This window comes from Pristiophorus japonicus, chromosome 16 (assembly GCF_044704955.1).
Source record: "Pristiophorus japonicus isolate sPriJap1 chromosome 16, sPriJap1.hap1, whole genome shotgun sequence".
In the NCBI taxonomy this organism is placed as follows: Eukaryota; Metazoa; Chordata; class Chondrichthyes; family Pristiophoridae; genus Pristiophorus; species Pristiophorus japonicus.
This window is the reverse complement of record NC_091992.1, coordinates 128,845,837-128,858,551: the sequence shown is the minus strand read 5'-3', so window position 1 is coordinate 128,858,551 and position 12,715 is coordinate 128,845,837. Positions and strand designations below refer to the sequence as shown.

Here is a 12,715-nt window from a genome sequence, read left to right as displayed (position 1 = left end):
GGAAATGTACTGATCAAGAATGTTTTCCTGAACACACTGCAGAAATATCTCTCCTCTTCGCCCCCCCCCCCGCCACCTCTGTCCTTAACACAATTACTGTCTCATTCATTATTGGAGTATTTAACGTCTCCCATTATCTACTCTATAGTTCATACACCTCTCAGTAATTTCCTGGAAATCTGCTCCTCTATCTCCTTCCCACTATTTGGTGGCATATAAAATAACACCAAGTATGATATTCGCTCTTGTATTGTTTCTTAACTGCAATGAAATAGATTCTGTCTTTGACCCCTCAAGGATATTCTCTCCAGCACTAATATTTTCCTTAATCAAAACTGCTACACCTCTTCCTCTTTTTCCTTCCCTTTCCCTATCTCTCCTGAATACCTTGTACCCAGGAATATTAAGCATCCAATCCTCTTTTTTGAGCCAGGTCTCTGTTATTGCCACTACATCATATTCCCACATGGCTATTTGTGCCTGCAGCTCACCAATCTTATTAACCACACTTTGTACATTTACACACATGTGTTGTTAACCTAACTTGGACCTCTTTTGTATTTTCTATGATCCCACCTAATTCTATATTATTTCTATCTGTCTCTCCCAGTCCTCTGTGCACCTGGTTTCTACTACTTAATACTACAAATAAAGATTAGTATATTTGCAAATTATTTTTCCTTGAACACAAAACATTATGGTTGTGTCTGGGAGCGAGCTGTTTGGATGCGCAAGACCTATGAATATCTATAAAGAGCGAAGCAAAAAAAAAATGCAGAGTAAGAGGTGGTTAAAAAAGTGCACATAGCCATCCCTTGAGCCTAAAAAGGAAATGCATTGTATTTCACCTTTAGGAAATGAGGCACGACTGCAGTTTTAAAAGGGTACAGTCTTAAAAAGAGTTTGCCAATATCCCCCAACAGCTTCCTTGGGTAAATGTACGGTTTGGTAAAGTAGTGAGCCAGATAGATGAGGTTCTAACGCTTGTCTTTTCTGAGATGAGTTGTCTTGCTGAATTACTGAATTGTAGTGGAGGTACTAAATAGGCTTCAGGGACGGTGAAATATCAAGCAGGACCCACTCCTTATCCTTGTCCAGGGTCAAGTTCAGCATGTGGAAAAAGACTACTTGGGTAAGATACCAGTGGGATGGCAATGCCCAGAGAATATTATCGTGCGACATTCACTGTCTTCATGAGGGGTAAGGGTTTGGCAAACAGTCCATAATTTTTTTCAAAACCTGCCTACCTTGCACGTGATATTTATGTTGGAGGCAGATCTTCCGGTACCTCTCCCGCCCTGGTGATAGACTTCCCCCTTCAATAGTTTGCTGCTTTTGTTTAGCTTTTATAATCCTTTTTTTTTTTCTCTCCTCACCTCATCTTCCTTTTCCTCTTCTGAAGCTGGTTCCTTGTATTGCGTATCGGGCACCAATCTGCACCATCCAGGTAGACTTGCTTCATGTGAGGGTGTTGGGCAGTGACCATCAGCCACAACTGTCACCTGATGTTGTCCTCACGCAAGATCCACATGGATGTTTCTCACAAGGGATTCTGAATTGTGAACTTTATATTTTTTCTCCTCGTTTAATGGGGTGCATTGATGCTATTTGTGTTCCCAGTGCCACTCCAGCTGAGATTGTCTGGAGCATGGACTTTACTCATTTGTATGACTCCATAACACACTGTATATTCGCTAGGGAGCTCCATATTTAATTCTGACTTTGCAGATATCACCGGCTTCAGAGGCAGAACGAACTTGCATCGTTAATGTTATTGATGTATATGCAACGCTTGTTAAATACCATAATCAACTTTTTTTTAAACAAATTGTTTTAGATCTAATTGGATAAAAGCAGTCCAGATGTGCAGTAAGCCGAGAGAATTTGCACTTGCTCTTGCAATCCTCGAGTGTGCAATCAAACCTGTTGTCATGCTTCCAGTCTGGCGAGATTCTTTAGGACATACCAGGTGATTTTTGATTCATTTTGTCGTCTTTCCTACTTTTCTTTTAAAACCTTGGCTTGAGCCTCGATTCTTCACATAGGCTTGTCAAATAAAATAATGCCAGTTAACAAATGTCTACTGTCAGTTCCTAAATAGGAAGATTATCCTACAAAAACTTGATTTGAGTGTGAATTCATATTCCCACCATTAATAAGCAAAATACAGAATCGTAGGTCATTTTTGTTACCTTAAATAGCCCTGGTTTGAACTGCATTTATGTACCTATCTTGCTGTATCAGAGAAGTGAAAGTAAGAATTGTGTTCTGCGTTATGGCACACAATGTTGACCTCGACTTGATCATGAGAAGTCCTTTCCCTTTCTGAAGAAGTGACTCTCTCAAAGGATAGGTCAGAGTTGACCACTCTTGTTTTCTCCTACCAACCAGTTAGAGTGCAACATTAGTTATTTGGCCAGTTTTTCAATTTGATAATAGTTCACAGTGTAGAAGGAGGGCGGGAGGTATTCGCCAGTTTTTTTTTAAATGGGGGAATGAGAGAAAGAAACAAAAGATCCCATTCACTGATTTAATGAGCGCAGTCATGTTGTCTTGGGTACGTGAGAAAAGGCCAGGTGCTTTCTCATGGCAGTAAATGGAGAGTACCTCTTGCATAATTTTTTCCACTTGTCCTCAAAGTGGCATTGTCTGTCTGTTCTGCTGACCAGGATAATGCATGAAGTGAAAGGGATCCACGATAGGGGAAATTAAAAGCAGCCATTGTCGTCAGCACAAAGTAAACATGGAAACTAGGTACAGGAGTAGGCCATTTGGCCCTTCGAGCCTGCACTGCCATTCAATGAGTTCATGGCTGAACATGCAACTTCAGTACCCCATTCCTGCTTTCTCGCCATACCCCTTAATCCCCCTAGTAGTAAGGACTACATCTAACTCCTTTTTGAATATATTTAGTGAATTGGCCTCAACAACTTTCTGTGCCAGAGAATTCCACAGGTTCACCACTCTCTGGGTAAAGAAGTTTCTCCTCATCTCGGTCCTAAATGGCTTACCCCTTATCCTTAGACTGTGACCCCTGGTTTTGGACTTCCCCAACATTGGGAACATTCTTCCTGCATCTAACCTGTCTAAACCCGTCAGAATTTTAAACGTTTCTATGAGATCCCCTCTCATTCTTCTGAACTCCAGTGAATACAAGCCCAGTTGATCCAGTCTTTCTTGATATGTCAGTCCCGCCATCCCGGGAATCAGTCTGGTGAACCTTCGCTGCACTCCCTCAATAGCAATAATGTTCTTCCTCAAGTTAGGAGACCAAAACTGTACACAATACTCCAGGTGTGGCCTCACCAAGGCCCTGTACAACTGTAGCAACACCTCCCTGCCCCTGTACTCAAATCCCCTTGCTATGAAGGCCAACATGCCATTTGCTTTCTTAACCACCTGCTGTACCTGCATGCCAACCTTCAATGACTGATGTACCATGACACCCAGGTCTCATTGCACCTCCCCTTTTCCTAATCTGTCACCATTCAGATAATAGTCTGTCTCACTGTTTTTACCACCAAAGTGGATGACCTCACATTTATCCACATTATACTTCATCTGCCATGCATTTGCCCACTCACCTAACCTATCCAAGTCATTCTGTAGCCTCATAGCATCCTCCTCGCAGCTCACACTGCCATCCAACTTAGTGTCATCCGCAAATTTGGAGATACTACATTTAATCCCCTCGTCTAAATCATTAATGTACAGTGTAAACAGCTGGGGCCCCAGCACAGAACCTTGCGGTACCCCACTAGTCACTGCCTGCCATTCTGAAAAGTACCCATTTACTCCTACTCTTTGCTTCCTGTCTGACAACCAGTTCTCAATCCACGTCAGCACACTACCCCCAATCCCATGTGCTTTAACTTTGCACATTAATCTCTTGTGCGGGACCTTGTCGAAAGCCTTCTGAAAGTCCAAATACACCACATCAACTGGTTCTCTCTTGTCCACTCTACTGGAAACATCCTCAAAAAATTTCAGAAGATTTGTCAAGCATGATTTCCCTTTCACCAATCCATGCTGACTTGGACCTATCATAGAAACATAGAAAATAGGTGCAGGAGTAGGCCATTCGGCCCTTCTAGCCTGCACCGCCATTCAATGAGTTCATGGCTGAACATTCAACTTCAGTACCCCATTCCTGCTTTCTCGCCATAGCCGTTGATCCCCCTAGTAGTAAGGACCTCATCTAACTCCTTTTTGAATATATTTAGTGAATTGGCCTCAACAACTTTCTGTGGTAGAGAATTCCACAGGTTCACCACTCTCTGGGTGAAGAAGTTCCTCCGCATCTCGGTCCTAAATGGCTTACCCCTTATCCTTAGACTGTGACCTCTGGTTCTGGACTTCCCCAACATTGGGAACATTCTTCCTGCATCTAACCTGTCTAACCCCGTCAGAATTTTAAATGTTTCTATGAGGTCCCCTCTCATTCTTCTGAACTCCAGTGAATACAAGCCCAGTTGATCCAGTCTTTCTTGATAGGTCAGTCCCGCCATCCCGGGAATCAGTCTGGTGAACCTTCGCTGCACTCCCTCAATAGCAAGAATGTCCTTCCTCGGGTTAGGAGACCAAAACTGTACACACTACTCCAGGTGTGGCCTCACCAATGCCCTGTACAACTGTAGCAACACCTCCCTGCCCCTGTACACAAATCCCCTTGCTATGAAGGCCAACATGCCATTTGCTTTCTTAACCGCCTGCTGCACCTGCATGCCAACCTCCAATGACTGATGTACCATGACACCCAGGTCTCTTTTCACCTCCCCTTTTCCTAATCTGTCACCATTCAGATAATAGTCTGTCTCTCTGTTTTTATCATGTCGCCTCTTTCCAAATGCGCTGCTATGACATCCTTAATAATTGATTCCATCATTTTAGCCACTACTGATGTCAGGCTGACCGGTCGAAAATTCCCTGTTTTCTCTCCCTCCTTTTTTAAAAAGTGGGTTTACATTGGCTACCCTCCACTTCATAGGAACTGATCCGGAGTCTATGGAATGTTGGAAAATGACTGTCAATGCATCCGCTATTTCCAAGGCCACCTCTGTGATGCAGACCATCGGGCGCTGGGGATTTATCGGCCTTCAATCCCATCAATTTCCCCAACACAATTTCCCGACTAATAAGGATTTCCCTCAGTTCCTCCTTCGAACTAGACCCTCTGACCCCTTTTATATCCAGAAGGTTGTTTGTGTCCTCCTTAATGAATACCGAACCAAAGTACTTGTTCAATTGGTCTGCCATCTCTTTGTTCCCCGTTATGACTTCCCCTGATTCTGATTGCAGAGGACCCACGTTTGTCTTTACTAACCTTTTTCTCTTTACATATCTATAGAAACTTTTGCAGTCCGTCTTAATGTTCCATGCAAGCTTCCTCTCGTACTCTATTTTCCCTGCCCTAATCAAACCCTTTGTCCTCCTCTGCTGAGTTCTAAATTTCTCCCAGTCCCTGGGTTCACTGCTATTTCTGGCCAATTTGTATGCCACTTCCTTGGCTTTAATACTATCCCTGATTTCCCTTGATAGCCACGGTTGAGCCACCTTCCCTTTTTTATTTTGACGCCAGACAGGGATGTAAAATTGTTGTAATTCATCCATGCAGTCTCTAAATGTCTGCCATTGCCCATCCAGTCAACCCCTTAAGTATCATTCGCCAATCTATCCTAGCCAATTCACGCCTCATACCTTCAAAGTTACCCTTCTTTAAGTTCTGGACCATGGTTTCTGAATTAACTGTTTCATTCTCCATCCTAATGTAGAATTCCACCATATTATGGTCACTCTTTCCCAAGGGGCCTCGCACAATGCGATTGCTAATTAATCCTCTCTCATTACACAACGCCCAGTCTAAGATGGCCTCCCCCCGAGTTGGTTCCTCGACATATTGGTCTAGAAAACCATCCCTTATGCACTCCAGGAAATCCTCCTCCACCGTATTGCTTCCAGTTTGGTTAGCCCAATCTATATGCATATTAAAGTCACCCATGATAACTGCTGCACCTTTATTGCATGCACCCCTAATTTCCTGTTTGATGCCCTCCCCAACATCACTACTACTGTTTGGAGGTCTGTACACAACTCCCACTAACGTTTTTTGCCCTTTGGTGTTCTGCAGCTCTACCCATATAGATTCCACATCATCCAAGCTAATGTCCTTCCTAACTATTGCATTAATCTCCTCTTTAACCAGCAATGCTACCCCACCTTCTTTTCCTTTTATTCTATCCTTCCTGAATGTTGAATACCCATGGATGTTGAGTTCCCAGCCCTGATCATCCTGGAGCCATGTCTCTGTAATCTGAATCACATCATATCTGTTAACATCTAGTTGCACAGTTAATTCATCCACCTTATTATGGATACTCCTTGCATTAAGACACAAAGCCTTCAGGCTTGTTTTTTTAACACCCTTTGTCCTGTTAGAATTATGATGTAGTGTGGCCCTTTTTATTTCTTGCCTTTGTTTACGAGCTAGACTATAGTACAAAAAGGTTAAAATAATGGATACAGATATGTTAAGCATTAGTATGATAATGCAGTTTAATTTCCAAGTTCCTTTTTCATTTGAATTGTACATTGGGCTTCCAAGTGCATAAATGTATAATGTGTGTAATACCGACCACCTGCAGTATCAGTTGCCCACGACAGTGGAAGGGGAAGAGAAAAGTTGGAGTATCTGTTGCTCCTTTTGAGTTGTGTCATGGAAGCTCACTGAGCGACATGTTTGGTTCTCCAGAATGCTAAGCTAATTTTCCTGCATTGTTAACAGGTTTTATCGATTAACATCTGTTGAAAGAGAAGAAAAGGAGAAAATCAAAAAGCGAGAGCGAAAACAGGAGGAAGAGGAAGTTATGCAACAAGCTACCTGGGTGAAGTATACCTTCCCCGTGAAACATCAGGTAGGTTGTCTGGTCGCTGTAAAGGGTGTTTTGCTTGCAACTCGTTTTTCTTGGATGCAATAGTAACTTGAATAGTAGGGCTACTTGATCTCCATTTGAAGGTCACTTGTTTGAATCCCAAGTTTGTTTAACTTCCTTAAGCTGCGTTTAGTCACTTTTCAGCTGGCTGCTGCAGGGGAGTGGCAGTCATATCTTTTGGAGCAGTTGGAAAAATTACACAGATCTGCCACTCTGGATGATCACCAATCTATTTTTATCATGAGTGCAGAATCCAAAACTTTGACTGCGCTGGCTGATGGAGGATGCATCAGCTGGGGCTTGAGGGATAGGGAAGAGAAAGTGACGGAATTTTTCTTTAACTGGCATAAATTCAACTTAATATTCACACAGGTATGGAAACAAAAGGGAGAAGAATATCGCGTTACAGGTTATGGTGGCTGGATGTGGATCAGTAAAACTCACGTCCATCGGTTTGTGCCCCGGCTACCTGGAAATACTAATACACATTATAGGAACGCACTGGAAGGTACGTTTCAGTTACATTCATAGTTGATTGTGTCATGCAAGTTTTGTTTACTGTTGATCATATTAATATCTTGACGATTCAAATCTCTAACTGGAAAAATAGTTGCCGGTCATAAACTACAGTTATTAGACGCGAAGAAAAATAATCACTGCTTGTTTGTTACACCCAAATCAATTTGAATTCAATTCCCCAGGTTCCTACTCCAGAGACTTAAGCATATAATGTAGGCTGACACTGTAGTGCTGAGGGATGGCTGCTCTGTCAGAGGTGCCGTCTTTCGGATGAGACATTAAACCATCTGTCTCCTCAGGTGGACGTGTAAGTTCCCATGGCACTATTTCGAAGAAGAACAGGAGAGTTCACCCCAGTGTCCTGGCTAATAATTATCCCTCAACCAACATCACTAAAACAGATTGTCTGCTCATGATCACATTGCTGTTTGTGGGACCTTGCGCAAATTGGCTGCCGAGTTTTCTTCATTATAACAGTGACTACACTTCAAAAGTACTTGACTGGCTGTGGGACATCCTGAGATAGTGAAAGGAACAGTATAAATGCAAGTTCTTTGTTTGTGGCATCCCAGAATAGAGAGGTTACTTCTCCAAAAAAGTATAGATGAAATTATTTTCTTGGTTACTCGCATCATACAACCTACGAGTGAATACGTTTACAATTTTCATTTTATACTGGAAAGGTATTTAGAAAGCTATTTTCTGTTGTGAAAAATTCAGTATGCAAATCTTCCAAGATAAAGCTGGAGCTAAATGTCCAGCAGCTAATGCAAATTTACCCATCCTTTGGGTTTAAAATCATAATGGGCAAGTTGTTTCTAAGAGAAGCTATTCCATAGCTACTATTTGATGCTGATATTGCGATTTAAGCTGATTCCATACATTTGTTTGGTACGAAGGTGCATGTACATTTGTCTAAAATATGAACAGTTTTGTTAACCCCACAGGTGTGCTGAAAGATGATTCAGAACTGGATAAAAATGAGTGCTCCTCTACTGTAAAAACCGAGTTTGAAACCTGTAAGAAACACCACTCATCTCAAGATTCTAAGGATCTGCCAGAGAATGACACAGTCACAGACAAGTCATTTGAGATAAAATCAGAAGAGGAAGAAAAAGTAGAAGAAAAGGAGGATGTAATGGAAATTGATACAAATCCTGAGTCACAACAAACTGAAAAGAAAGGTAACTGTTATATACGCATGGATTATGTAGCTTGGTGACACCAGGCAAACATTCATTACTAACCAAAGGCACATTATTTTTCAACCCAGGGTATTTCCATTCTTTGCATTGCCCATCAAATTTTCTGCGCATAGCACTAGCCTCAGCCACATTGTTGAATTTGCTGATTATTCCCACAAACGAGCCACTGTTGTGTTGGAGAGGAGCGTGTGAATAACCCCTCCCTACTATTGCATGTGAATTTGATGACTCACCAAGTGTAGAATCTCTGGTAGTTCCGCATCTTACCACAGGTCAGGAAAGTTCCAGTGAGCTGTACCACAGTGTGGCCAAGCACTATTCTCCCGAATACACACAAGAATAAATCTGCTGCACGTAGAAATTAAATTTTCAAAATTATGTACGTGCTTCTGTTTAAAATATATATTTGTAGCTTGTATGGTATAATTCTATTCACGTGTATAATGATGTGTACATGAACTCAATGTTCCCATTAATTTTTTTTTGGGTGCACGGCCCATTTAAAGTTCCACGCATTTAACATTGAAAAAGCCATTCCCGGGCTGGCAGAGAGCTGTGCGGCTTAAGAGGTAACGTTGCATGAAATGGGTGAATTTGATGAGCAAGTAGCATGAAGTAATGCAGTGATGTCACTGAAACCACTGTTCAAATTACACATTGATGTAGTTTGTATCTAGAACTAATATTTTCTGAACCAATTTAAATGAAAGTAATTAAAATAAATGATAAGAAGTTGAGATATATATACCATGTCCACTGTATCCTCAGACTGAAACACTAGATATTTTAATCCAGAAATACAGTAATGAAATCAATTAAAGTAGGTCAAAGAAAAAATAAAATTATGACGGTTAAATCGCATTAGAATTTTGACGTGTCCATGAAAATCAACTTGTGTGTGAATGGCCTTGGTTAGTATAACTCATACATGGTAATACAACAATTCAATAAAATGTTGTCGAAAAGAAATTGATTCGATTGGGATATCTAAAAGAGATCATTTTGTCAACAGCCTGAATCTTTTTGTTTTTCTATTTTGTAATACCAGCAAAAATATCAGATCTAATACCATATTCACAACAATTTGTAGAAGTTTAAAAAAACAAATATTTAGAAAGATACCAGTAATTTCAACTTCAGTTAGTTAGATAACAGTGGGTGTATTTTTCTCAATTTCAAGTAGATCTTCAAATCATTAAAATATATTGGCCCTTTTGCCAGCCAGTACCTTTTTTTACTTTCCAATTTTAAAATCGATTTTCAGTGTTCTGGAATAAAACCGGGGAATTAGCTCAATGTTGGTGTTTTAATTTTGGTGTGGGATTGGGACCCACTGCCAAACAATAAAAGAGAGAGATCTGATGCCATGCTGTGCATCATTCTCTGTCCAACCAGGCAGGAAGCTAAACCGCTTCAAAGTTTATGCCTATCTTGTCCTTAAGTTGGACACTAAGAGGCACTAGAATAGAGTTAGTATATTCTCCTATTTTATTCCCCTGCCCCCAAGCCCTTTGTGGAAAAACTCCTGGCCTCTTCTCGGGGCCAATCTAGATGAATCACCAGGTCACTTCATTACAGATTGGCGTATGACGTGAATGGGAAATGTGGAGGAAGGGCTGTTTCCCATTATGTATCTCTCAGTGCAACTGTTAACTGTATCTTATTTTATTTTAGAGAACATTGAAAACATCGGCACTGATGGTGATAATTTAATAAAGGAGGAATCAATGAATTTGGATGAGACCAAAAATGAATCCAATTCGAAAGAACAGGAAAAGTTTATCTCTGCCGATCTCATCAATGTGAGTGAGGGCTTTCAATTGAGGACTTGGTATAAAAAGAGAGAAAAAGTATCTAAATTAGATGGACTGTTGGATCGGCGAGTAAAGCAGTTTACAATGGAGGAGAAGCAAAGACAAGAAAAATTGAAACAGGAAGCCTTAATGAAATTGCCGAGAAACGAACAGAAAAGCATAACTGAAGCACAGAAATCTGATCGGGCTGAAACCTGTCTTCAGAAAAAGCATGAATCAGTAGTGCAGGAAAAAGGACATGAGGGACGGGTCTCTCCAAAGACCACAAATGAAAGCTCGATGGCAACAGTTCAAGAAAGCGCTGTCGAGACAAATCAAGTGTCAACCCAAGAGAAGGATGCAGTGTCAGCACAGTTGAAGGAACCGAGTGTTGATAATGCAGTGTCTAACCAAAAACATACCAAGGAGGCTACTGAGAATAATATCAAATCAGTGATCACAGGTGGTGAAACCAAGGACCTGGATTTAAAAAGCAAGGAAAATGGTGCCGAAGGCAATACTCAGCAGTTGGTTGTGGGGAAAAATGCTGTAAATAATGGTTCTGATGTGAAAACTGAGTATCTCGGGAAGATCTGTGAGCCAGTGGTGGAAGAAGGAAACCATGACAATCTGAACACAAACACACAGATGGAAGTGGGTGTTACTGAAGATGGTAGTGATCAAATGGAGACAGCTGAAAAAAGCAACTCTGAAATTAAGGCAAATAAAGAGGTTATTAGAATTGTAAATCCTGAAAAGATAGATCCACAAGCCAGTGAAGCAATTACGGAAAAAAGCGGTGGACCCATGATTGTTGAGGAAAATGGTATAAAAGAATTCCCTGTCCATGAGGAAAGCAATAGTATTGAAAATAGATGCCTTGAAAAAATGGACACAGAGGGCTGTACAGAAAATAAGATTTGTGAAATAGCAGCAGCAGAGAACAAACTGGAGAATCGGCACCCTGTTGATCAGGTTAATGGAAAAGATGTTGTGGAATCGAAATCAGCCATTGTAATGACAAACTCTGAACTGGTGCCATCTGAAGCATCAGATGCTGTTGCTGCTCTTAATAACAAAGAACTCCTTAAGGAAAAGAGCAGCCCTAAAGCAAACAATGAAAACGAAATAAAATCACCAGCAAAAGAGCTACCAGTTAAGCTAGTTATGAATGGAGATATTACCATGGGTGACCTCGAGGAAAATCCTAACAGAATAGAAGGAAAATTGTTAACAGCTGCTCATTCAAAGGTTCATGATGGTGTAATAACAGATAAAGAGCATGATGATGCAGTCCCACAGGTAAAGGCACCCAGGTTAGATGATGCAATCCCACAGGTAAAGGCACCCAGGTTAGATGATCCAATCCCACACGTGAACACACCCAGGTTAAATGATGCCCTATCGCAGGTAAACGAGCCAAGGTTAGATAATATTTCTGGGGTAGTAAATTCTTCCGGAGGGTCAGAACTTTTAAATATGGCCTCAGATAAATCAGCAGTGACTGACAATGAAGTGAACCCATTGGAAATAGATGGACAGGTGCATAAAAAGGCCGCTTCTCCATCCCTTGTTTCTGTAGCAGATTCCACTTTGAGCAAGAGCTTCAGTGAGCAAAATGGGTTACAATCTGAAAGTGAAGTGGGCAGTATCAATGGGGATCATGGGTTTAAAACGGTTATTACTAAAATGACCACCACAACTACAACCATTTCCACAGAATCCAAGACTACTGTTAGCGTAGCTGAGGCTTCTTCTCCGCAGAGCAATATTCCATCAGTGGTGTCCTCTATTAAGAACTGTGCTGTTTCTTCAACAACAACCACAACAACAACATTCACAAAAGTGACCTCCCCAAAACTAGACAGTACAGTCGATGCCTTGACGGTCACAGAAAGAACTGTTGTCACAACCACAGTGACTGATTCTGTGGCCACTCCAGGTGGGATGTCAACAACCACCATGACTGTAAGTAAAGAGTATTCCACCAAGGACAAAGTTAAACTAATGCGGTTTTGTCGACCCAAAAAGACCAGGTCTGGCACAGCCCTGCCGTCGTACCGTAAATTTATCACCAAAAGCAGCAAGAAAAGCATATTTGTCCTGCCCAATGATGACCTGCGGAAACTGGCCAGGCGATCTGGGATTCGAGAGGTTCCGGGATTTAATTACAATGCAAAACCTGCATTGGACATCTGGCCATATCCATCACCGAGACCAACATTTGGCATTGCGTGGAGGTATTCGAAATTAACTCTTCTTAAGGTTG

At 41.4% G+C, this 12,715-nt stretch overlaps 1 protein-coding gene across 11 annotated transcripts in view; it reads left to right on the top strand.

Moving 5' to 3' along the window:
- bptf (bromodomain PHD finger transcription factor) overlaps positions 1–12,715 on the top strand; it is a 144,573-nt gene that overhangs the window by 72,991 nt on the left and 58,867 nt on the right. For all 11 annotated transcript variants that reach the window (XM_070857879.1, XM_070857881.1, XM_070857880.1 and 8 more), the window contains 5 exons: positions 1,838–1,969; positions 6,782–6,911; positions 7,302–7,437; positions 8,396–8,632; positions 10,328–12,686. In XM_070857879.1, the coding sequence (XP_070713980.1) occupies positions 1,838–1,969; positions 6,782–6,911; positions 7,302–7,437; positions 8,396–8,632; positions 10,328–12,686 (2,994 nt within the window). The remainder of the gene's footprint in view (positions 1–1,837; positions 1,970–6,781; positions 6,912–7,301; positions 7,438–8,395; positions 8,633–10,327; positions 12,687–12,715) is intronic.